This window comes from Dermacentor albipictus, chromosome 5 (genome assembly GCF_038994185.2).
Source record: "Dermacentor albipictus isolate Rhodes 1998 colony chromosome 5, USDA_Dalb.pri_finalv2, whole genome shotgun sequence".
Classification (NCBI taxonomy): domain Eukaryota; kingdom Metazoa; phylum Arthropoda; class Arachnida; order Ixodida; family Ixodidae; genus Dermacentor; species Dermacentor albipictus.
The window spans coordinates 24,605,736-24,632,780 of record NC_091825.1 but is presented as its reverse complement, the minus strand read 5'-3'; the positions used below and the strand labels follow the sequence as shown (position 1 = coordinate 24,632,780).

General features: G+C 48.6%; 1 protein-coding gene across 1 annotated transcript in view; it reads right to left on the bottom strand.

The window, feature by feature from the left end:
* Window positions 1-27,045, bottom strand: part of LOC135898230 (uncharacterized) — a 516,585-nt gene that overhangs the window by 81,660 nt on the left and 407,880 nt on the right. Inside the window, exons 8-9 of the mRNA XM_070539355.1 lie at window positions 2,647-2,814; window positions 1,090-1,209 (exon numbers count right to left, since the gene is read on the bottom strand). Coding sequence (XP_070395456.1) covers window positions 1,090-1,209; window positions 2,647-2,814 — 288 coding nt within the window. The remainder of the gene's footprint in view (window positions 1-1,089; window positions 1,210-2,646; window positions 2,815-27,045) is intronic.

Genomic DNA, 27,045 nt, shown 5'->3' with positions numbered 1-27,045 from the left:
CGGGACGTGCTGGTCCCCGAGAACCGCGGTGCGTTGCTTATTACGGTGCGCCGTTTGTCCTTGCCTCATCAACGCGGTTCCCACAGTGCAAGGGAACAGCGTTTTTTTTCCAATCCAAGTAAACAACGTTTCCGAAAAGGCAGTTTTATTTACACGTCAACTCGCTATTTTTCTGCACGGCCTTCACACTAAGCTTCAATAAAAACTTGCCCATGGACACCCTCTTCACTGACTTTTTAAAGGCGTACGACAAAGTCCGACATAAGTATTCGCTAGTAAACCACTACTGACGACTTAATCTACCTCATTTTGTCTTAGACTTTATTAGGAATTTCCTTACTAATCAGAAGCAATTAGTTCGTGCAAGTAACTTGTTATGTTCAAGTTCTGTTTTATCTTGCTTACCACAAAGCATTGCCTTGGATCCTCTTTTTACAATTTGCCTTAGCGACCTGCCCACTAATATTTTCTTTCCAGATACGTCTGCTAGATGATGACTGCGTCATTTATCCCCCGATCGTTGACACAAATCAATATCTGGCTCTCCAAAACGATCTGCTAAAATACTTCAACATGATTGCTTCTTGGTTATATTTGTGCTTAGACTCGCTGTAAATTCTTGTTTTGGGCACGTGATTTCCAATGTGAAAAGACAGTGATTGTGAGACAGCGAGAGTGAGAGCCAGAGGAGAGATGGCGGTCTGGTTCGGACTACTGTCAGTCGCAATTCGCTTCTCAAAAGCATCCCGAACAAGACTTTGCACATTGGTGAAAGCAGTAAAATTCATGTATTCAGGGTCACTAACAGGTGCGACAACTTGCGGACACACTTCTCTCATTTACTGCTAAATTGTAAATGAATTTGTTTTTATCTCACCTACCTTGTGTTTCCAGCAGCCCTCCTGTAAAACCTTGCATGGAGGTATTCTCCTTGAGGTGTTCTCGAGAAATAATAAATAAATATTGAGCAATACGCATTTTGTTTCCCTGATAACCGCGTTCAACAAGTAGCGCAATTGCAACTTGCCACGCAGTACGACATTTCTTAAAATTCGCAATGCACTGGCGACGTGAGGACGGCTGCGATACCTTTTTCCTGAGGTTCTCCGCGGTGTCGAACGCCAGCAAAACTTCAAGGCCTTTGCTGCTGCTGATCATGGTCTCAGCGCTCGGGATATACTTTGTCTTGCTGAACGTGTCTTTGCAACTCTGTGTTAACGCAAGAATACATAGATTAGCGTCTCTCGCAGTGGTCGCCAAGTGAAATTTGCTTTATTCTTCACCACGATGCTATAGCAATAATTGTCAAGAGTGGCTTCATTCACCGGGTTCTCTAATGCAAACAATAGTGGAGTGTATCTTTCTTTATTATGTACAAAAATCGCCGGTAACTTGGGCGGGATGTATTCGTTAATTAGGAGCGTTGAGTTTCACATGCATTTGTCACAAATGTAGAGTGCCTGAGTATTGTAGGTGACGCCCTTTCTTGTAAGTCACCGCTCGACATATATTACGCGAGGATGCAGCTCATAAAGCGATTATCTTAGGGTGTCACGTAGGCTAGACATCAGCAGAGATCCTCGACACCAGGTTGTTAATCATACTTGGTAGAGGTGGTTCGATACGCGGTCCCATCAAAGAAAACTCACAACGCTCAATTAGATGAGAAAACGTAGTTATGTATTCTAGCGCTACTTAAATGAAGCATTTTACCGTGTGGTAAGCTCAAAACACGCATAAAATGTGACACAAGTATGATTAAGCCAACCGTACGGGAACTTACTGGATGACAAAGAGGCGGCGTTTACCAACCTATACTTAATTTGGTCACATGAAAATAATGTTAGCAAGCTTACTTGAACTCGCGCGAAATTTCTAATCATTCATTCGCGGGTAAAATATTTAGGGCAACTTCCTACAGCTGATTTCGGTTTACGTAATGCGCACCAGACTTATTGCGCGTGATACACTACCTCCACATGTTAGTCACTTGGCTTTCCACCTTCCCCATTCGGAGGAAGGGATGACTGCCCTATTTAAGAGAAATGGTCTGTTGATTTGTTTAGCCTTTTACGAATGCATCGCTTCCGTTGAGAAGAAAACCTATAAAAAAACAACGTAGCACTTCGTGCTTATGTATAGGACAAAGTGAATTGCAAGTGTTCTTCCGCCTGAAATATTGCTTCCGCTACCCCTATTACGTGCGGCTCAGCTAGTTGAGGGGACGGGGCTCCAGAAATATTAGTAGTTAAAATAACACTAAACTACCGTGAAGTCCCCGCGAGGCGCCCGAATATGCGACTATGTGCACAACGTAACTAATCCCTCTGCAATCCGCACTGGCTCTATAGAGCACTCGCTTTGAACACGTAAGCGCTATAGCGATGTCACGTTGTAGAGACAGCGAAGAACCAGGCAGTAGCAATAACGAATTTAGCGATTAAAGCAGCTGAACGGCGTGACGGGACAGGACAGCGTCTGGACTAGCATGACGTGTCACAGTAATTGTGCGCCAAGCAACCAAGCAAGCCGGAAAAAGATGTACGTGTCTCGCCTTAATGGGTGCGGCTCCACATCATCATTAAAGAGAAATAGACGATGTCGAAAGACATGTATTTCTACATAGAAAATTCTATACGTTCTTACCTGCACGTATACCACAGGGTTCCACCATTTGCATCTATAGCTCAAGGGGTTCGTAGCGCTGCCGGTGCTGCCTTTTGTGATCCACACCGAGGCCGACATGGTAAATGACACCATGATTCTGACGTTGTCGTTGATCTTCACCTTTGCCCAATGACTGGCAATGTCGTTCTGAAGGCAGAGAGCACCAATGCTTTAGCATGCGATATTACTGCTCAATGTGCAGTACATATTTTTGAGCACAGCCATAAACAGAGGATATGAACATTGCATGGGAAATGACGGCAGTGATCTTCTTTCTTCTTATCAAAATTGAGGCCTACGTCAAAATACCGTCAGCTGTTGAGGTGGATTCTAAGATGCTCGCAGCGATTTTATAATCTTGTGATGCGTACATGCTCGATACTTCACAAAAAAATATAGTAGTGAGAAGAAGCTACACGAAGACCCTTAGAAAAGTTAGAAAGCTATCCGCCAGATATCGCAGGCCATTTGAGGGGTCTCACCAGGTATACTTGCGATCCACGAAATTTGGCGTTCATACCTATAACGCCTGGGGGATGGCACACGGAGGTGCATGCTGCAGTACTGGTGCTTTTTAAAAACATTTTCAGGCTTCTTACCAGAGTGCGTGTTTATCAGAAATTTTACAATAGTACTGCACAAGTTTGTGGCGGATCGTATATCAAGTGCACATATAAAGGACGGGCACACTTACGACGACGGTGTGCGAACGTTCGGCATGAGCAGTCACTTATGAAGATTTTATTCGAGACCAGTTTTCAGTGGTATACAGTACAATTCTTTTTTTTTGCAAACATTTAAGGGTAGCGCTTTAAGCATGAAGAGCTAAGGCATGCCTACCTGAGATTAACAAAATAAAGAAAGAAAGAAGGCGATCTGTTGCAAATAACATGTCAAATGAGGCAGAGCGTGAGGTGCGTTTCACAATGCTCTTTGCGTTAGAACAAACACAAATTGTATAACCGGCTGTTACCATATACGCAAGTAATGTTTACATCTCGCATGGGACAAAGAGCGTTTGCCGAAAGCATGTGATGGCTAATTTACGGAATTTTGAACACACGTGAGACGTGCTCATTCCATGAAGTGTCTTAATTTGAACGCGTGTCAAAATATTACATTTTAGCACTGTATTCAAAGGGCTGAAATTGAAGTGCAAAAGGCAATTAAAAACCTATACTCCGTTCCATAGAGAGCAGTCAACGCTGGAAGCTACGCAAGAATTTCGGTGAAGAAAAGTTATCACTCCACGCGTTCCGTCCATGCTTCGTTGCGTGACAACAACGTTCGCTCGCGCAAGCATCCACGTAAGCCACCTCCCGACGGGTTTCAAATAAAAAGAAACGCGAAAACAACAACAAGAATAAAAATGATCTAAAAACACGTATTAGCAGCCGCACACCACAGTGTCTTTGTTCCTAAGGCTTAAGATATGTTTGATTCAATACTGCACATACGTAAAGAACAGTTGCGCACAATCTCGGTCAAAGAACACCGAACTATAAGCAAGTGCTAACGAAGCCACTGGAAAACTATGTATGGAACAGAGTATAACCAAGTGCGAACGCACTTGGTTATACCTCGTTACGATTAACTAATTACCCGTTAAGCCCCGTTAAGATTAACTATTCATAAAGTGTAACTGATTGTAACATCGTTTGGTACAGCACTTTTGAGTTCTGCATTCCACTGACAATGGCACGCAACTAATGACCTTGCATCAAGATCCTCTAACATTCGTCAATATCTCCTACAGCTGTCTATATTCATAGAGTGCAGTCTTAATGTGGGGGTCATAATTCGCTCTTAAAGCATGCCCTTTTCTAGACAAAAGAAACTAAGAACTTTTTGTTTGTGCTGCACCAATGTCAGCGAGCACAGAAATACATCCCAAAATCTCAAAGTAAGGAGCCGCTTTCAAAAGAGCCAGGCGTAACAGACCTGCAAGCTCATTGTCATCGAGTGAATACCCGAATTTTAGATCGAGCATGGCGCCACTGCGTCAACTAAAATGGTATTGATGTTGTGGTGGCGTACTAGGCTGCGAAAGAATGGTGAAAATGACAAGAGTAGTTAAGCATTATCAAGATCGATCAATAGATATAAATGCTGCGTTTCTCTCAACCTTTACGTTTTCAGCAAAACGGTATGCGCGTACTCGAAGCCGGCTAGCACAACAGGCGCGGTGACACTGTTGCTTATAATGATGAACGAAACACCAGCAAAATTTTCAATTTTTATCATGTACACCTAGTCGCGCAATGTTACGCGTGACTCGCAATTAACAGTGGCCGATAATTCCTCCTGCCTTTCGTCCTCCATCTTGGCTTCCCTATAGTCTGTAAATAGCCTTTATGCAAAAAAAATATGTTAATTTATTTCTTGATTTAATATAAGTACCCCCAATTGCCGAAGCTCTAAAGAGGGGAGTGAGGTCACAATTGAAAAATCATTTGAAAATTCAGAAAAAAATAAAAGGTGGGAACATTATCAAACTCTTAAGCATAACAATACCGGAAAACATGAACTATACCAATGAGTGAAAATGGCCTGGCATTAACGAAGTGTCTAGCAAACCAAAAGGGGAAAAAAAACTATATGCCAGATGCGTACATAATGTGAGATTCCCAGCGAACGTGCATCACGCACACATATGTAAATGATACGTATTGGAATAAGACAGAAATATATATCAGGCCTTAGTATCAAAAGAAATTAATCAAACAAGCATTTTCGAAAATCGCACTGTCGGTCACAGAGGGAATAGAAGCCGGAAGGTGGTTCCAGTCTCGAGTTATAGGTGGCGTGAAAAAGTTAGAAAAAGTCTATGTAATGGCAGCGAATGCAGCAGTCTTTATTTTTGAGGTCAAACCGTGACAAATAATTCATGGGCGTAGAAATGAGCTGGTCTCTCAAAGGTGTGCGAATGTAAATTTTATGTAAAAGACAAATACGGAAAGCATTTCGGCCTAATGACAGCGATGGCAGTAATAAGCTATTTTGCATTAGCGTTACGCTGGCTGTGCGGTTCTAATTAGAGAGGATAAAGCGAGTCGTGTTACTCTGGACAAGCTCAAGGGCTTGCGATATGTTAACTGGGTGAAGGTCTTAGACTGAATCTGCATATTCTAATTATGATTGAACAAATGTCTTATGCGCGACTATTTTTAGAGAGGCTGTGCTTTTCAGAAGTAGCGCCGAAGATATCCTAACGTGCGGTTAATCATTAGAGAATATAGAGTAAATGTGAGGTTTCATAGTAAGAGGAGCGGATATGAGAAGACGTAAGTAATTATAGTAAGATTATGTCTCTAGTGAAATAATGTATGTTGCAAGACGGAGGACAAATGCTCTGACGTGAAACGCGCAGTAGTTTACATTTCCTAACTTTGTGTTCAATTTTCCAAGTTTTACACCAAATTGCGACATAATTAAGGTCGGCTTGTAAGGCCTGCTCGTCAACGAGGTCACGGTCTTCGCGGAAGAGAACGCAGTCGTCTGCATATAAGTGCATCAATGAAGATACTTGGTTAGGCAACTCAATAACATAAACTATAAAAAGTAACATACCGGATGTTACCTCAGGTAGTGGTGAATCGTGGTCTATAATGGTAGCGTATTGAAAGCGATTAGTAAGAAAGCACTCGAGCCATAGCATTTGATTAGGATCCAAAGTAAGTAAGGACAGCTATTTGTCAAACGTCTTCGAAAAATCAAGAAAAATACAATCTGAACGGGAACCCAGATCTGATGAATGCGTGAAAAGAAGTTGCGTTTCGCAAGAAAACGAGCGTGGCAAACCATGCTGTCATGATGTAAAAAAGGCATTGCTTACAAGAAAGGTAAACATTTGTGAGTATAATACAAGTGTATATGCTCCTTTACATTTAAGCGAATGCTAGTTAAGGAAATGGGTCTGTGGTTTAGCAGTGAAAGTGTATTTCTCAATTTAAATGTAGGAACCACCTTCCCGGTCTTCCCATTGCTGGGGTAAGGCGCCATTGTCTAAGGATTGCTGAAATATTCTTGCGATAAAGATGGACGTGGACACTATTGTCTGTTTTAGGAATTTTTAGGTGATGTGGTCAGGCCCACAGTATGACGATAATCTTAGCCACTCAATTATGTTCACAATGCCAACCGAATCAATAAGAATGGGAAACATCGGAGAGAAATGGAGGTTAGAGGCATCAGGAGGGTCAGCTTCCAAAATTGAAGAAGAAAAAATGCTACTAAACCCATTGTTCGAAACAAGAGGGCAATCCTTTGGCACGTCTGGCTCACCGGATTCATCACCAGGAGAAATATTATAGTTATCTTAGGTGTTAGCAATAGCCACAACTTCGTGGGGTTCTTCCACGGCATATATGGCAATGTGTCGCCAAAGAAATAGTTTTTTATCAGTGCAAAATGCCTTAGTATACTCTGTGGCTACAGAAAAATGCGAATGCCGACGAGCGTCTGATTGTCGCAACTTAGCCAGATGAAACAGGCTCTTTTTTTACTTGAGTGGCGGGTGAGAGTTTGGTTATATTATGGTAATCTAGCATTAGTTCGAATATTATTCGCAGGTATATGTGCCAATAAGCCCGTTAATTTTTGAACAAAACAAACCCCAGTTTTCCGGAACCGAACGCTGATCAATGTCGGCAAGATATAAATTTAGATGTATTGACAGCTGTTCATTCATGATATTGAAACTGGCTCTAGTATAATCCCTATTCACTTAAATTTGATGTTCTGCGTGGGCTTGTAACCTTTAAATTGAAGTGTAGCACAGCGTGGTCGCTTAGAACGGGTAGCAAAGCAATACTAGACAAGAAAGAGTTCGGGTTGAGTAGCTAGTATTAAATTAGCATGTTATCACAATTTGTGGTTGGGCTAGTTGAGCTGGTAACGAGTTGAGTTAAAGTAAAACACGCGCAAAGGTCTCAAAAACTTTGGCATTGTGACGATAACGGAGAAATGACGGGATGAGCGCCGTCCCAACAGATTTTTAGAAAACTAAAATCATCTAACAATTTAATGGGGAAGGAAGATAGCGAGATACAGTGTTGTTGATGACGTCGTGAAGCTGATCAAGAAATGATAATGCAGAATTCGGAGGGCGGTAACAGACGCCTAATTATATTCTAGTGTTTTATAAAGTGATACTTTGCATGCCTTCTATCAGAAAGTTGTTTTGGCACGTTAAACCCCATCATCTTTTTTTAATAAAGCGACACAAGCCCATAGGGTTTATAAATAAAAGCCATCATTCAAGAAAGATGTGATAGCCCTAGATACTGCTATCAGAATTCCACCCCTGTGTCTTTTTGTGGTCGCAGCGATACACGTCAAACATTTTTTTTACTTTAGAAAATTTCATATTGCATGCGTTCTCGGTCAACCACGATTCGATAACAAAAATAAGGTATGCGTCAGTTGATCATACTAGTGAGTTAAAATTGTCCCACTTGCATTAGAAAAATGGTCGTCACTGAAATAAAACTACAACCCCTCGCCAATTGCTACAATGGTGCAACATTACGCTGGGGATGCAATGACTGCCGGGTAATACGTGCACGTAGGTTAGAAGATGGTCCACGAGCGTTGTGCGTAACCGATCAAGTTGCACCACGGGAAGCACCAAGTGAAGTTCTGCGTTACAACTATTAAACGCTGTCAGATAGGCCGCAATATATATAAGTAGCGTTGTTCAGAAATAGTTTATCTTGTCGTAAATGGAAAACTGGGGATTACGGAATCGCCTTGGGAAAATCGTAACGCCTTTCGCGGGTGTGACGTGTCGCGCCCGAGAAATGTTCGGTACTGGCAACATTAGTGCCCTTCAGTCTTGAGCACTTTTTGAAGACCATTTTCTTTATTTTGAATGTATAAATTTTACTATTAGAGACCTGCATCGACCATCTTGATATTGACCACGTAGGCGGTGAGCCCGTTGAAAGCCATCGGGATTGAGGTTAGGACCCATACGTTCTTGGAACAGAGCACTAATTTTTTTTTAATTCGTTGCCATGTTTCAATGCCGTCGGAAATGAAATATGAAGCTGTTTCGACGGCTTCCATCCTCCATGTCGACCAAACAACAATTCAGTTGTTGACTATTATGAGCCACCTCCTTACCTAGCACTTCTGTAGCTTTGACATGCCCGAACACATAAGAGATATGCAAAGAAACGAGAGACCTCCACCACTATGGGTGCATGCAACAAAGCGATGAGCCGCCAAAGAGGGGTGACATGCTTTATGAATGCACCATTTCGCAACGGTGTGGGAACACTACCTCGTAAGAGAAAGGGAGAGCTAATAAATCGTCTGAAAGATCTACAGGATAGTGAAGACGTCTCAAACGACTCTTCACCATTGTTCTTTTCGTAGACTACCGTAATGCGAAAGCAACAGGCTCGAAATCCATTGTTACTTCGACTTCGTCTCACTTAGCAGCGGAGAGGCGCTGTCGTTCTTTATTAATGTGCTGCTAAGTAATGTCCTACAGAATAACATGCTAAGGCGACAACAAAGCTGGAAACTTAAATGGAGCCTGTAACTCTGGCTCTTTCTAAATTTGTAGGATTCGACAGAGTAGTCACAAATTTGTACAAACCTCGTTGACACTTGTTGTGCTTCTCATTTCTCTTGGTGTTGCAGCCTACTATTGTGATGCAGTTGGAAATGAATGGGCGAGCACACACACATATATATATATATATATATATATATATATATATATATATATATATATATATATATATATATATATATATATATATATATATATATATATTTTAATGACCAAGGTCGCAAAACCGTTAGTACAGCCACATTGTTCATGCAATGAGGAAGATAAAGACCAAAGGGTCGGTGTTGCTCCTTTGACTGGAGCTGTCGTTTGGCCGGGACTGCTGGGCTGCACTCGATAACCCACTAACCGCCACTATAATTAAGGGTTCGACGAAAGTTCGTCTGGTCAGGCATGGAAATGAAGGAATTACGGTCACTGACCAAGTCTGATGAATGATCTGACGTTTCGGAACCGCGTACGGGTTCCTTGTTCACCGAGTTAGACAAGAAATCGTCGTCACTTATATAGCCAGCACGAGACGTAATGAGCGTGCGTAAGCGGCAGGCATAGTCCCTAGTGTCCGGTTCATTGTAGCTGGCGTCGATTGAATGATTAGAGATTCTAGCAGCCGTCGGGATGACACGTTCTTTTCTTTGGCAACAACAGTGGCTTTGTCCCAGTCAATCTTGTGATTATGTTCATGCGTATGCTCGGCAAATGCGTTCGTCGTGTGGCTATTGTTTCTTACATCACGTTTATGTTCCTTGAGGCGTCTGGAGAACTTCCCTGTTTCACCAATATATACTCTGTGGCAATAAGCGCATGGTATCTTATACACAACTCCTGGGAATGATTCAACAGGTAACCTGTCTTTCACATTCATGAGCTGGTTCCGGAGCTTGCTGGTCGGGATGTGGGCAATGCGCAAATCGTATTTCGAAAATACGCGCGACAGTGCCTCGCTGATTCCTTGGACGTAAGGGATGGCTGCACGTGCACGGATTGTCGTGTTGTTCTCCGAGCTTGGCTCTAATATGCGCTTCTCGGTCCTGTGTATGAAACGACTAGGGTAGCCGTTGCGGGTTAGTTCACGGTGGATCGTCCGTAATTCCTTCTTTAGTGCATCGTCGCCTAAGCAGACGCGTACGGCGCGTGTTATCAAGGGCGACACTACGGATGTCTTATGGCCGACAGGGTGACAAGAATTAAACTTAAGATAACGACCCGTGTGTGTAGGCTTCCTGTATACCGTGAAGGCGAGAGCGTCCCCATCCCGACGAACCAATGCATCCAAGAAAGGCAACGAGTTGTCCCTCTCGTGTTCCACAGTGAATTGTATTTGCGCATTTTGGGCGTTCAGGCAGTTCAGAAAGCGTTGGATGTCTTGTTTCTTCAAAATACAGAAACAGTCACCCACGTAGCGGTAAAAAACTTTAGGTGCCGGGTTGAATGTGGCCAGCACTTTCCCATCCAAGGCTTCCATTACTAGATTGGCCGTGGTGACCGATATTGACGCTCCCATTGCCGTGCCATGCGTTTGCTGATAAAGGCTGCCACCATAAGAAAAATAGTGTTGCTTAGACAAAACCGCAGCAGCTCGCTGAGTTCAGGGACGTCGAAGGGCGTGCGAGCAGGAAGACCACTGTCTGCTTCTAGGGCATCTTTGCATGTGGCTACTGCCAAATCCACTGGGATACTAGTGAAAAGCGATGTGACGTCGAACGAGACCAAGGCGTCATCTTCACTCAACGTGATGTCCTTTATCTTTGCTACAAATGCGGATGAGTTTTCGACGTGCGTCGAGGTCTTACCGGCAAGAGGGCTCAACACCTGGTGAAGGTAGCCCGATAGCCGGTAGAGCGGTGATCTGGTGAAATCGACGATAGGACGAAGTGGGACGTCAGGCTTGTGGACTTTTGGCAGGCCGTAGATTGCAGGGGCTGATCCATTCGTGCAGAGCAGACGGTGATAGAGACCCACGTGGTGCGGAGGGACCAACTTGAACAGCCTGGTTAGCAATTTTTGGAGTTTGGTTTGTAGTCTGCTTGTAGGGTCATGAGCCAGAGGAGCGTACGTATGATGGTCTTCGAGAAGGGCCAACATCTTGTAGTAGTCGCTCCTATCTAGCAGGACCGTAGCGTTGCCTTTGTCGGAGGGTAGAATGGCGATGCTACTGTTATTCCGTAGGCTTTGAATGGCTTGCTCATCCTTTACCGACGAATGCGTTCTTGCACCGTGTCTCCGCATGCCGGAAAGTACACCAATGGCACGGGTGCGGACTTCTTGCACTTCAGAGGGAAGTTGACTGACCGCACGTTCGACTGCACAGACCACATCTCTTGGCCTTGGCGGTTTTTCCGTGTTGAAGTTTAAACCACGGCACAGTACCGCAGCCTCCTTCTCGGTCGGTGTGTACGAAGATAGGTTGATGACGTCTTGTGCGTCTTGTGGCATATCCGGGCGGAGTGCGTGTAGTTTCCTGTCTTGTGACGTTCTGTGAAGACGTTCTCTCGTGGTTGCCATGTAGTTTGCATGCAGTTGCACTTCTGGGAAGTCTACTGGGATCAGGTGCTCAAGCTGCCGACGTGCAAAAAACGTATCCGTTTCCAACTTTCGAAGTTTTTCGCGGCATTCAAGAATACGTGCTTGTAGGAGCTTCCGCTCAGCCTGACGGATAATCTGGTGGCCCCACGACGTAGTCACTGGTCTTCCTAATCGCAGACTCCTCGGCGTTAAGTTCTCCCATTTGCACGTGAGGTTGAAGTCCAGGTGCGTCATGAACGCTGCTACTTTTGAAGTGGCCGAAACAAGTCTTCGTATCTTCGTAACGACGTCTTGTCCATATGTACTCCGGTAGGTAACATAATTAAGGGTTCGACGAAAGTTCGTCTGGTCAGGCATGGAAATGAAGGAATTTCGGTCACTGACCAAGTCTGATGAATGATCTGACGTTTCGGAACCGCGTACGGGTTCCTTGTTCACTGAGTTAGACAAGAAATCGTCGTCACTTACATAGCCAGCACGTGACGTAATGAGCGTGCGTAAACGGCAGGCATAGTCCCTAGTGTCCGGTTGCCCACATCCCGACCAGCAAGCTCCGGAACCAGCTCATGAATGTGAAAGACAGGTTACCTGTTGAATCATTCCCAGGAGTTGTGTATAAGATACCATGCGCTTATTGCCACAGAGTATATATTGGTGAAACAGGGAAGTTCTCCAGACGCCTCAAGGAACATAAACGTGATGTAAGAAACAATAGCCACACGACGAACGCCATTGCCGAGCATGCGCACGAACATAATCACAAGATTGACTGGGACAAAGCCACTGTTGTTGCCAAAGAAAAGAACGTGTCATCCCGACGGCTGCTGGAATCTCTAATCATTCAATCGACGCCAGCTACAATGAACCGGACACCAGGGACTATGCCTGCCGTTTACGCACGCTCATTATATCACGTGCTGGCTATATAAGTGACGACGATTTCTTGTCTAACTCAGTGAACAAGGAACCCGTACGCGGTTCCGAAACGTCAGATCATTCATCAGAGTTGGTCAGTGACCGTAATTCCTTCATAACCGTCACTAAACCTCGTAGCAAAACACACACACACACACACACACACACACACACACACACACACACACACACACACACACACATATATATATATATATATATATATATATATATATATATATATATATATATATATATATATATATATATATATATATATATATATATATATATATTGAAACGAGGTTTAGGCAGCGACACTCTTCTTTATTTTGGCGAGTGAGAGCCCTGCCACCAGGGGCCGAAACGGTAATGATGAGCGTGTACAGGTGCGAATATGAAGCGTATGATTACTGATCGCACTCATTTACCCGCGGGCGCAAGCGGCCAGCCAGGCCGCGGCCTAGCCAGGAAGGGAAGGCCGACCGAATCTTTGAGGCGCGAAATGTGATCAATCTGCGAAAGCACGATAACGATGGTCCGAAGAAACGTCTGCGGGAGTAACACGATTGTTCACGAAAGATATGTTTGTTAATTAATAATGTAGTGTCCAAGGAAGAGGGATCAAACTTCTCACACAAACCGGGCGCACGAATGGCTGTCCAAAGGAGCATTTCTTCTTCAGGACAAAAGGAGACGTCGCGAGGAGAGATGTCGTAACGTTGCTTGCGATCTAGCTGACTGATTTCTGTGCTCGCCTCAAGTCTCGAGACGAACTGTTCGGGTAAACTGGACGAGGTGTTAGTTGGGGCATTGAAGAAAGCGGCGTCGATGGTGAATGTCGGTGAACGGCCGTTGACTAGGTAGAAAGGTGAGTACCCCGTAGTTCATTGGATAGCGATGTTGTGGGGAAAGGTCACAAAAGGTAAATGTTTGTCCGAGTTGTAGTTTGAACCGATATACATTCACATTGCTACGGAACAGCCGCCACAGTGTGGCTGCACTGAGGAAAACGAAGACGTGGCAACCGCTTGATATAGCGTCGCCATCCCTGCCACTGTTTGTCTGCGTGTAAATATATTGTAAATAGACTTGTACATCAGCTACACGTAACATTAATTTGGTGGAGGTGGACGTTCTCCGGACCCGTCATGGAGCTTCGCAGCGGTCGCAACGGCGACAGTGCAACTTCGGCTCCTGCTGGCGGCACTTCATCTACGCAACCGTCCTCCGCCTGCAGCCCCGACCTACGTCGCTGTTTCCCCCCATCGGGATCCTGGTGTTTTCAACGGAGTCGGTAGTCCTGATGTTGACGACTGGCTCCGCTTATACGAACGTGTCAGCACCAGTCACAGGTGGGATATGACTATTATGCTTGCGAACATTCTTTTCTACCTTGACGGAGCTCCACTTGCATGGTTCCAGGCTCACGAAGAGGAGATCTCGAGCTGGGATCTCTTCAAAGCGATGCTCCGCGACATTTTTGGCAATCCCTTCGGTCGCCAAGTCAATGCCAAGAAAGCCCTTGCCACACGTGTACAGACGTCGATCGAGTCCTACGTGTCCTACATTCTCGACGTCTTGGCCCTTTGTGCCAAGGCTGACCCGACCATGTCCGATGACGATAAGGTAAATCACGTCATGAAAGGCATTGCTGACGACGCCTTCAATTTACTGGTGTTTACCAGCGTCACCAGCATCGATACGATCCTCAAGGAGTGCCACCATCTTGAGCATGCTAAAAGCCGCCGGGTATCCCAGCACATCACGCGACTTCCCAACACAGCTGCTACATCATCCTGTGACGCCTTCCACGAGCCGTCATGATGTGAGAACTTGACCCGCATCATTTGTCGTGAGGTCGAAGCGGCACAACCGGCGGCCCCTTCATTCCCGTCACCTGATCATTCTCCGGTGACAATCTCCTTGATCCAGGCCGTCGTCCGTCAAGAGTTGTGCAATGTTGGCCTGCAATCCATTCGTTCCTTAGGCTCGGAACCTCTTTCTCCACGCACGTCCCCACCGCGGCCTTCTTACTCCTCCTATGGACAGCGCAACCCCTCCGAATGGCGAACCGTGGACGACAAGCCGATCTGTTTTAACTGCCGACGCACTGGACATGTCGCTCGCCACTGCCGCAGCCGCTGGACTTCTCCGGTGCGCTATTCTCCTGATTACCACCCTCGCCCCTCCAGCGCGTCCTCTCCCTTCGCCCCTCCTATGCCCGCTCCATCATCTGACCCTGCGAAACCTTTGACACGACCCCGCCACTCCTGCTCGCCTTCTTCCCGTCGTCAATCTCGTTCGCCCCCGTCACGCCGTGCACCTTCTACGACCTACTCGCCGCACTCCCGACCGGAAAACTAGACAGTGCAGCTTCTGGAGGTGAATATGCAATGACGAAATTGGCACGAAATCCTCACTTCACTTTACCCACGAACAAGGATCTTTTGGACGTTCTCGTCGACAGTGTTCCTGTGTGCGCGTTGATTGACACCGGGGCGCATGTGTCCATTATGAGTGCTGCTCTTCGCCGTCGGTTCAAGAAAGTTCTCACGCCCGCCCCGGTCCGAGTTGTACAAGTCAGCGACGGAGGGACTGTCACTATTGTTGGCATGTGCTCTGCCCACCTCACCATTGCTGAGAGAAAAATCGTCGTTCTCTTCACCGTCATCGAGCATTGCCCTCACAAACTCATTCTCGGTCTGGATTTCCTTGCCAATCATTCTGCCCTCATTGACTGTTCGGCCGGCTCACTTCGCCTTGACTGCCTCATCTTGCCGACCATGTGGACCCGCCTCCAAGCCGTTTGAGCTGCATGGATTTTATTCGCCTACCACCTCAATCTGTGACACACGTCGACTTGTTGTCTTCACCAGTAGTACCTGACGGTAATTACGTGGTCGCACCAAATTCGGCAGTAAATAAATACACATGGTATTACCGTGTCGCACACTGTGCTGACAATTACTGGCAACCGCACCTGCCTTCCCCTTGTCGATTTCGCGCTAACCGCGCAAGTTCTGCCTCAGGGGATTTCATTGGCTATAATTAGCGCTTTGCAGGATGGTGAGGTCGAGCCATTCACAGTGGAAGATCGTCACAGCTCAGCCCTTACCGTGACGTCATCGCACGGTACTGACGTCGACATTGAGAAGATGGTTTCCTCTGACCTTACACCTGTTCAAGCTGAAACTCTTTGCCGCATTCTTGAAGGCTATGGCGACATTTTTTACTTTGACAATCGACCCTTAGGTCAAACGTCCATCGTGACCCATCGCATAAACACTGGCGATGCGAACCCTAGCCACCGGCGTCCATATCGTGTTTCTGCGTCCGAACGAGCTGTCATCCAACAGGAAGTCAAAAAGATGCTTGCAAAGGACATTATCGAGCCTTCTTGTAGTCCCTGGGCTTCTCCCATCGTACTTGTCAAAAAGAAGGATGGCACGTGGCATTTTTGTCTAGATTATCGTCACCTGAACAAAATCACAAAAAAAGGACGTGTACCCCCCGCCACGTATCGATGACGCTCTCGACTGCCTGTACGGTGCCACCTATTTTTCTTCTATCGACTTACGGTCTGGCTACTGGCAGATATCCGTCGACGACATGGACCGAGAGAAAACTGCGTTTAACATATTTTATCAGCCTTTTAGTCCTAATAGCCTAATAGCCTTTATCAGTTCAAGGTGATGCCTTTCGGTCTCTGTAACGCGCCCGCCACCTTCGAACGAATGATGGACTCTTTGCTTCAGGGGTTCAAGTGGTCCACCTGTTTGTGCTACCTGGACGACGTCATCGTTTATTCACCCACACTTGACACGCATCTAGACCGTCTTTCAGCGATTCTCGAAGTGTTCCGCTGCGCCGGTCTCCAGTTGAACTCGTCAAAATGTCACTTCGCTCGCCACCAAATCACTGTCCTTGGACACCTCGTGGACGCCAGAGGCGTGCGACCTGATCTGGACAAAATTCGCGCCGTTACGAACTTTCCTGTTCCGAAGTCTACCAAGGACGTTCGTAGTTTCGTAGGGCTGTGGTCTTATTTCCGACACTTTCTGAAGGATTTTGCGACCATCGCCCGTCCCCTTACCGACCTCTTGAAAAAAGACGCCCTATTTTCTTGGGGACCTGACAATGCCTCTTCTTTTTCGCAGCTCACTACTCTCCTTACCACGCCTCCAATTCTGGCCCATTTTGACCCGTCTGCTTTAACGGAAGTTCGAACTGATACCAGTGGTCACGGCATAGGAGCATTGTTAGTACAACGCCAGCGTGGACATGATCGCGTTATAGCCCATGAAAGCGGACTTCTATCACCCGCCGAGCACAATTATTCAATCACAGAGCGCGAGTGCCTCGCTCTTGTGTGGGCTGTTGCCAAGTTTCGTCGATACTTGTACGGACGCCCCTTCTGTGTCATCACTGATCACCACGCGCTCTGTGGCTATCCTCGCTCAAGGACCCCACGGGACGACTCGCTCGCTGAGCGTTACGCCTGCAAGAATATACCTTCTCCGTGGTATACAAGACGGGACGCTTGCACCAGGATGCCGATTGTTTGTCCCGCTACCCCGTCGACGACCCGGCTGATGCGGACACCACCGCTTGCGTTTTCTCTGTGTCCCAGTTGCTTGAAATCAGCAACGAGCAACGCCGCAATCCTTCATTACGAGCCCTCATCGACCATCTGGAGTCAACGCCTGGCGACGCCTCTCCGGATGTTTCTCCTTAAGAAAGGGACACTATACCACCGCAATATCGATCCACACGGCCATGACCTTCTGCTCGTAATTCCATCACACCTGCGTTCGACTGTCCTCCAACAACTTCACGACGCTCCCGTGGCTGGACACTTGGGCGTCTCGCGCACATACGACCGTGTACGCCGTCGATTCTTTTGGCCGGATCTCGCCCGCTCCGTGCGGCGCTACGTTGCCGCTTGTGAGCCCTGTCAGCGCCGGAAGAAGCCCTCCACACCTCCAGCTGGATGTCTTCAGCCAATCGACATCCCATTGGAACCCTTTTTCCGTGTTCTAGACCTTCTTGGACCGTTTCCTCTCTCGGGCTCCGGAAATAAATGGGTCGCCGTCGCTACTGATTATGCTACGCGGTGCGCAATCACCAGAGCCCTCCCGACAAGTTGTGCTACTGACGTTGCTGACTTTCTGCTCTATGACATCATTTTAGTGCACGGTGCCTCACGCCAATTACTCACTGACCGTGGCCGCAGCTTTCTGTCGGCAGTCATCGAGGACATCCTCCGCTCCTGCTCGACTAAGCACAAGTTCAGCACGTCCTACCACCCACAGAACAACGGCCTCACGGAGTGCCTCAACCGGACCATCATCGACATGCTATTTAAGTACGTCGCGACTGACCACCACGACTGGGATCTTCACTTACCATATGTGACGTTCGCATATAATTTATCGCGTCACGACACCCCCGGCTATCCACCATTCTATCACCTATATGGCCGAGAACCCGCGTTGCCCCTAGACACTTTGTTGCCCTCGGCCACACGTTCAGCCACTGAATACGCCCGCGACGCGATACCACACGCCGACCACGCGCGCCAGCTCACCCGCACCCGTCTCGATGCCTCACAGGAGCATCAGAGACGCCTCTATGATTGCCACCATCGCGACATACAATTTACTCCGGGTTCTCTGGTGCTTCTCTGGTCCCCCATTCGACCTGTGGGCCTTTCCTAGAAGCTGCTGTCGCGCAACACTGACTCATACCGTGTGGTGCGACAAGTGACCGATGTCACGTATGAAGTCGTCCCCGCCAACCTCTCAGCGTCATCGTCGGCTGCAAGTGACATCGTTCACGTGGCGAGACTAAAGCCATACCACACACCTTTCGCCGCGGATGTGCAGATTAAGCACCGGGACGGGGCTTCCACTGCCGGAGGTGATGCTACGGAACAGGCGCCACAGTGTGGCTGCACTGAGGAGAAAAAAGACGACGTGGCCACCGCTTGGTATGGCGTCGCCATCCTTGCCACCGTTTGTCTACGTGTAAATATATTGTAATTAGACTTGTGCATCAGCTACACGTAGCAATATCATATCTGTTAGTGTGCGATGAAATCGCTCTGTTCAGCCATTTGTTTGAGGGTGATATGCGGATGTCATCTTATGAACTGTGCCACAAGTTCCGAGTACGTCTTCGATCATTGTTGACATGAAAGTCTTGCCGCGGTCACTTAACAATACATGAGGTGCACCATGACGCAGCACAATGACATCCAGAAAGAGGGTGGCGACGTCGGAGGCCGAGCTAGAGCGTAGAGGAGCGATCTCTGCGTAACGTCGCAGCTGGTCAACAGCTGCCACGATGACCTGCCGGCGTTATGGGCAGAGAGCCGACTAGGTTTCTACCGACGATTGCAAAGGGCGTCTCGGGACATGGGATGGGCTGTAAAAGCCCAACATGAGACGAAGTCGGTCGTTTCCGCCGTTGACACTGGACGCAGAAAGCGACGTACTTGGCCACAAAGGTAGACATGCCAGGTCAAAAGAACTGGCTCTTAACGCAGTGGTATGCTTTGTGGAAACCCAAATGGCCAGCAGATGGCTTGTCGTGAAAGGCTTCAGGGGCTCGTGTGCGTATCGAACGTGGAAGAATAAGTACCCCGTGGTGTCCATCGGAGTTGTAAATGTAGCGGTGGAGCACATCGTTGTCGGGCTTAAATAGTCGCACTTATCAACGTAATCTGGCATTTGGTGCAGAAGTAGTTCAGCACAGGCGTTGGATAATGCTGTTCCAGTAGGGATGAGAACGTTGACACTAGGCGAGCTGAGTGACGCGATTGGAAGATAGCGTGCCAGTAACCGCTAGAAGTAATAACAGGAGTGGAGAGAATGTCAGCATCAAGTGGCGATCAATGGGGAGATGTACTCGAAGATAATAGTGGCAGCTGGAAGCGAGAGAGAGCGTGGCATCTTGATGCCTTTTTCCTTACTTGTAGACAACGTCGAAACCGTACACTTGTAAACGGATCACCCAGTGACTAAGGCGTCCAGAAAAATTTTGATTGATGCTAACCAGCATAAAGGGTGGTGGTCGGTTATGACCGTGAAGTGGCGTCTATAAAGATGTGGTCGAAATTTTTGTATCGCCTAAACTACTGCGAGACATTCCTGCTCTGTGATCGAGTAGTTATTTTCGGCAGCCATTAATGCGCGGCTGGCATAGGCAACAACCCTCTCTCGTGAGGTGATATCACGCTGTAGGACAGCCGCGATCCTATGGCCACTAGCGTAGGTGCACAAACAAGCTGGTGCGTTCTCATAGAAGTGACAGAGGACTGGGTCGGTGGTTATTGTTTGCTTGAGGGCTCGGAAAAAAAGTTCGTAGTTGTCTGTCCAAAGGAAAGCAGTGCCCTACGTGAAAAACTTGTCCAGCGGAGACGCCATGGCTGCAAAATGACTGATGAAGCGGCGGAAGTAGGGTGCCAGGCCCAAGAAACATCTTAATTAATATTGATTTTCAGGGCGAGAGAAGCGAAGCATGGCAGCCTTGTTTGGATCTGGTTGAACGCCATCTTTGTTGATAAGGTGGCCCAACACTTTGATGATCTTTCTAGTAAAATGGCATTTCTTTGTGTTGATTTGGAGTCCAGCGTTGGAAATGCACGCGAAAACTTCTTTCGAACACTCAAGGTGCTGGCGCAAAGTTGTAGAAATAATAACGATGTCATCTAAATAGCACAGACAGGTCGTCCAGTAAAGACTACGTAAAACTGTGTAGATCATGCTTTCAAATGTTGCAGGAACATTACATAAATAGAAGGGCATGACGTTAATATCATACAGTCCGTCTGGAGTTGCAAAGGTTGTCTTGTCTTTGTCCGCATCGTGCATGGGGATTTGCCAGTACCCGGATCGGAGGTCTAGACTAGAGAAATATTCTGCACCCTGGAGTGAGTCAATGGCATCGTCGATTCTTCGCGTCGGATATACGTCTTTGCGGGTGATCTTATGAAGAGGTCGATATTTGACGCAAAATCTTACAGAGCCGTCTTTCTTGCGAACCATCTAAACAGGAGACGACCAGGAATTGGACGATGGCCGAATTATGTCTCTTTTCAGCATGTCATCAACGTTATCCGCAATGATTTTCCGTTCTGCGGAAGACACGCGATACGGGCGGCGGCGTATAATCGAACTGCCTTTGGATTCGATGCGATCCACTGCGACGGAAGTGCGCCCCGGAAGCTTGGAGTAAACGTGAAAAAGGGCGCTGTGTTTTTGCAGTAGGGCCAAAAGGTCTTCATCCTGCGCAGGAGTAAGATCGGGGTTTATCGCGGCCGTTAAAGCCGCGGCACCAGCATGATAATCAGTTGCGTTTGTAGCGGTACCAGCGAAAGAGGTTCGGAGTCAGTAAAGCAAGTCACGGTGGTGCTCTGGGTAAGCACAAACGGCGAAGAAGTAGGGCTACGAACAGCGACGAACGCGCTACCATCCTGAAGCCGCACCAGGATAGGAGTAAGGCTAAGCCCACTACAAATGCAGTGACCTCTCGGTGCAAGGAAGACATCACCATTAAAAATAGTGTCGGAAGTCAGTGTGAGAATATGCTCATTGTCCGCGGGAAGGAAACAGTCGGTAGACGTGACCAAATGTAGGCTGTGAACATTGACAGTGAACAAAGATTGAGTGTCCGTCATATGAATGGTTCGCTGACGGCAAGAAATGAATGCTGAGGTGGAGGACAGGAAGTCCCATCCCAAAATCATCGCATAGTTACACGAAGATAGGATGCCGAACTGAATGTGGTGAAGCATGCCATCAATGAAAACACGCGCAGCGCAAACACAGCAGGGCCGAACAGGAACTGCATTAGCACAAAGAAGGGGAGGGCCATTATACGGTGTCTTCACTTTTCGCAATCGAGAACACAAATCAGTACTGTTACGTTTCGCCTACGACGCGCGGTATGCCGGCGCGGATTCAACGGACGCCGAGGCTTCGTTCAAAGCGGCGGACATTTTGGCCCGTTCGGAGCGGCCGCGACGCATCCCCGCCGAGCGCGTCCCGGCATGTTCAGTGCCACGTGTCTTTGTGTGTGCGTGTGTGTGTGTGTGTGTGTGCCCACGCTTGTCAAAGCGCGGCAGCCGGGGAGAGGAGCTCCCCAAGTGTGAAGCGAGGAGGTCTGACCAGCGCCGGCCCGTGTGATGCGTCACTACACTCGTCTCTACATGTCTCAGTCCGTCCGTGCCTCGCTGTCACGTGACGTAGTCCCGTGACCTTCCCTCTTGCTCTCAACTCCGAGAGTATAAGAGCAGCTGCCCCCGGAGGCCAAGAGAGAGGCTCCGATTTCTTCTGTTGAGTAACGTGCGCTCCCGTCTCTCTACTTCGGTCGACCTGACCGCCCGCTCTTTGCGATGCTAGAATGAACAAGTTGTTCTGTTAGCAGTCGACTCATGCTTTGCTGGGACCTTCGGATGCTTCCAGTGTGCCCCAGGCCGCCAGGCCAACGCTACCCTTGGGGCTTGCGACCCATTTGCAACAACGGGCGCCAACGGTCCGGTTGCAACAACGGGTGTCAGCACTGAGGTTCCAACAGCTGGTGGCAGCGCTGAGGTTCCAACAGCCGGTGCCATCGGTGCGGATCAAACAGCTGGTTGCCAGCGGTGAGATCGCGACAACGGAGGCCAGCAGCGAAGATATGCGGTTGACTGTATGCTGAGCAGCACAACGACCATCCGGGAGCAGTGCAACGAGCCCTTTGTGATGACTGGTTGCCTGCAGCGGAACGACTGCGCTGAATTCTTGGCTGCGAGGTTTGGTGAGTGTGGGACTTTCTTCTTCTGAGGTTTGCCAGGCTTTTGTTAGTGTAAGAAACAGAGCTGGTAATTGTGGTTGTCGTTGCTGCCGGGTTAGTTTGCGGCAAGACAATAGTAGGCAGTAGAGAAAGCAGCATTCAGAGCAGCCATGGATTTGAAGTCGTTGCGCAAACCGAAATTGTTGGAGCTTGCAAGAGAGTTGGGTCTGGATGTCTCAGACAAACTCAGAAAACCAGAACTGCTGAGGGCTATTCTTGAGTTAGGAGCTGAGGATGACGAGCTGTCGGAATGCCTTGAGACCATTGAGGAGAGGGAGACGGCAAAAAGACAGGAGCTTGAACGAAAAGAACGAAAAGAGAAAGAAAACGAAGAGCGCGACCGTCAACACGCTTTGGAAATGAAGCGTCTCGAGGTGGAGATGGAACGCGCTCGTAATGGAAGTCAGGCCCACAGTGCAGGAGAACGAGTGTTCAAAATGACTGACCTAATGCGGCCGTTTAAGCTTGGAGAGGACATTGGTTTGTTCCTGGTTAACTTTGAGCGAACGTGCGAGAAGCAGGGGTTCTCTTGGGAAACGTGGCCACAGCGCTTGCTCACTTTGTTACCCGGCGAGGCGGCCGACGTAGTCGCTCGCTTGGATAGAGAGGAGGCAGAGGATTTCGACAAAGTGAAATCGAGTCTGCTAAAAAAGTACAGGCTGTCAGCGGAGGCGTTCCGTCGGAAGTTTCGAGAAAATGAGAAAGGCAAAAGTGAGTCGTATACAGAGTTTGCCTACAGGCTTATGTCAAACATGCAGGAGTGGCTCAAAGAAGAGAAAGCGTTTGGTGACCACGAGAAAGTTCTGCAGTATTTCGGGCTGGAACAGTTTTATAGTCGGTTACCTGAGAACGTGCGGTACTGGGTCTTGGATAGGCCAGACGTTAGTACGGTGGCTAGAGCTGCTGAGCTAGCCGAAGAGTTTGTGACGCGTCGGGCTCGCGTAGCTAAGGACGGTCAAAAGGGTGAATTTGGCTCCAAGTTTGAGAGGCCGAAGTTCACGCCCATGAGAGCAAAGGGGGACACAAGTAGTGCGGATGCGAGTGAAAGCAGTCCGACCGAACGTAAGGAGACGGCGGCAGCCGAAGCCGAACGCAGAAAGCGGTTCGAGACGAGGCAAGCGCGCGTGTGTTATACGTGCCAGAAGCCGGGTCACTTTTCGGCGCAGTGTCCGGAAACAAAAACAAAAGTAGTGTTTTTGTCATTATGCAGCACTGACGAGAACATGAAACTTCTCGAGCCTTACATGCGAGACCTCCTCGTGAACGGGAAGGAGTGCCGAGTGCTTCGCGATTCCGCAGCTACGATGGATGTAGTTCACCCCTCTTACGTAGAACCCGATATGTTCACGGGCGAGTGCGCATGGATCAAGCAAGCCGTGGAAGCTCATAGCGTGTGTCTGCCCGTAGCAAAAGTGCTCATTGAAGGTCCTTTCGGAGCACTTGAGACGGAGGCGGCAGTGTCATCTATGCTGCCCCCCCAGTACCCGTACCTATTTTCGAACAGGTCCGATCACCTCCTGCGCGAGAAGGGGCTTTTGTTTGGTGAGGCTAGCGTTCAGGCCTTAACCAGATCGAAAGTTCGGGAGCTCGCTGCAAAGGCGGTAGCTGCGGGGCCGACGTTGTCGAACGATGAGAAAGGGTCAGAGGCGCAGCAAGCTGATATTCAGAGCACGCCCGAACTGAATAAAATTGAGCCTGTAGCGTTAAAGGCACCAGGTACTGGAGAGGAAATTCCCGATGCGGGAAAGTTAGAAGAGCTATCTGCAGATTTGCTCATCGCGCCTATGTCAGACGGACTTAATAGGTTGCTAAAAGTCAGCCGGTCGGCATTGATAGCCGAGCAAAAGAAGGATGGCAGCCTAGAAAACATACGCTGCATTGTCAAGGAAGGTATCGCCAAGAAAAATGCTCGCTTTGTGGAAAGAGGTGGGGTCCTGTACCGGAAGTATCTAGACCGCAGGGGAGTGGAGTTCGATCAGCTGATCGTGCCTCAATGCTATCGTCAGGATCTGTTGCGCTTGTTGCATGGAGGTTCGTGGTCCGGACACCTAGGAGTTAAGAAAACTAAGGACCGTCTCTTGCAAGAGTACTATTGGCCAGGCTGTTTTCGTGACGCAGACCACTTTGTGAAGACATGCGACACCTGTCAGCGGGTGGGCAAACCAGGGGACAAATCGAGGGCGCCGTTGAAGTTGGTACCTATCATTACGGAGCCTTTTAGACGGCTCGTTATTGATACAGTGGGACCTCTTCCGGTAACAGCCACGGGGTACAGACACATTTTGACTGTGATGTGCCCAGCGACAAAGTTCCCTGAAGCAGTGCCGCTTAAAGAACTCAGCTCAGTTGAGATAGTCAATGCATTACTGTCCATATTTGCGCGAGTTGGTTTTCCTGCGGAAATGCAATCAGATCAGGGCACAGTGTTTACTAGCGCTTTGACGACGGCCTTTCTCGAAAGGTGCGGGGTAAAGCTGTTACACAGCTCAGTGTACCACCCACAGTCGAATTCCCTTGAGGAGCTCCACTCCGTCATGAAGCGCGTGTTGAGAGCATTGTGGTTTGAACAGCAAACCGACTGGGAGCTGTTTCTGCCTGGGGTGATGTTTGCATTGAGGACCGCGCCGCCTGCGGCTACGGGGTTTTCGCCAGCTGAGCTAGTGTACGGTCGCTCGCTGCGATCTCCGCTTCGCATGCATCGAGACGGATCACTGCCCTCTCCAATGGCTGCAGACCATCTGTTCCACAAATGGCCGCCTCCTGCGCTGGAGCCTCGCTTTGCAACAACATTCCTTTGAGGTGCGTTGCAAAAAGGGGAGTCTCAACGGTAACGCCGATGGCTTAAGTCGAAGCCCCTAACGTGGGAATCAGCCTCAAAATTGTTTGTTATTGATGTTTTTCTTCCTGAGGCAGGATTTTTAACATATTGCTTTTGTGTAGTGTTTCAAAGTGATGATGTGCTTTCTAGTGCAATTTTCCGATTTGTGGACGCGTTCTGAGTGCTGCTATAGACTACTGTAAGGAACTAGGCAGTAGTATAAAAGGGGAAAGAGCCTGGCATGGCTTAGTGAGGGTTGTGCCGTGCTTGCTGACTGAGCGGCTGAGTCTCGGCGTAGTTCTAACGCTTGCTGGGAACGAGAGAAAAATGAGAACTCTTCCGAAGTCACTTTGCAGTGTCCTGTGTGAACCTGAACGTGAGAACGAGGCCTTCTCGGTGCGCTGCGCTCAAGAAACGCCGAGGGACGACCGACTTCGGTTATGAGCATCATCGAGCGACATCCCTCCGGACAGCGGATGCAGTCCCCTGACCATCGGGATCTCCCTCCCCCGGCGGGGCGGTCTGTTACGTTTCGCCTACGACGCGCGGTATGCCGGCGCGGATTCAACGGACGCCGGGGCTTCGTTCAAAGCGGCGGACATTTTGGCCCGTTCGGAGCGGCCGCGACGCATCCCCGCCGAGCGCGTCCCGGCATGTTCAGTGCCACGTGTCTTTGTGTGTGCGTGTGTGTGTGTGTGTGTGTGTGTGTGTGCCCACGCTTGTCAAAGCGCGGCAGCCGGGGAGAGGAGCTCCCCAAGTGTGAAGCGAGGAGGTCTGACCGGCGCCGGCCCGTCTGATGCGTCACTACACTCGTCTCTACATGTCTCAGTCCGTCCGTGCCTCGCTGTCACGTGACGTAGTCCCGTGACCTTCCCTCTTGCTCTCAACTCCGAGAGTATAAGAGCAGCTGCCCCCGGACGCCAAGAGAGGCTCCGATTTCTTCTGTTGAGTAACGTGCTCTCCCGTCTCTCTACTTCGGTCGACCTGACCGCCCGCTCTTTGCGATGCTAGAATAAACAAGTTGTTCTGTTAGCAGTCGACTCATGCTTTGCTGGGACCTTCGGATGCTTCCAGTGTGCCCCAGGCCGCCAGGCCAACGCTACCCTTGGGGCTTGCGACCCATTTGCAACAACGGGCGCCAACGGTCCGGTTGCAACAACGGGTGTCAGCACTGAGGTTCCAACAGCTGGTGGCAGCGCTGAGGTTCCAACAGCCGGTGCCATCGGTGCGGATCAAATAGTACCAATAACGGAAAGCGATGCACCTGTGCCAACCAAGGCTTCGGTTCGGACACTTTCAACACGCACTGAAAGTACATTGGAAGGGGGCTCCGGAGGAGTATCCCGTTGTCCAAAGGATGCAGCTTTCCCTCCTGAAGCTGCACCATTTAGTTTTCCGGGCGGTGATCGGAGGACGAAATAGCCGGTCGAAGAGGGGAAGAGGAGCGCCGCATCGGTGATGGAGAGCGTCGACGTGGGAAACGCAATGAACCGGCAGCATTGAAGTCTTGCGGAGATGGGGAACGTCATGGATAATAATCGGAGTAGGAACGCCGACGTTGTGGCACAGGGCCAGAAAGCTCATCCCTTTCAAATCTGTGGTATCCACGCCTTTCATCTTGCTAACAGCGTCGCAAAACCTCGAAATATGGCCATCGAGGCCGCAGTAGTAGCAAACCGGCTGAGGTGGGCTCCAT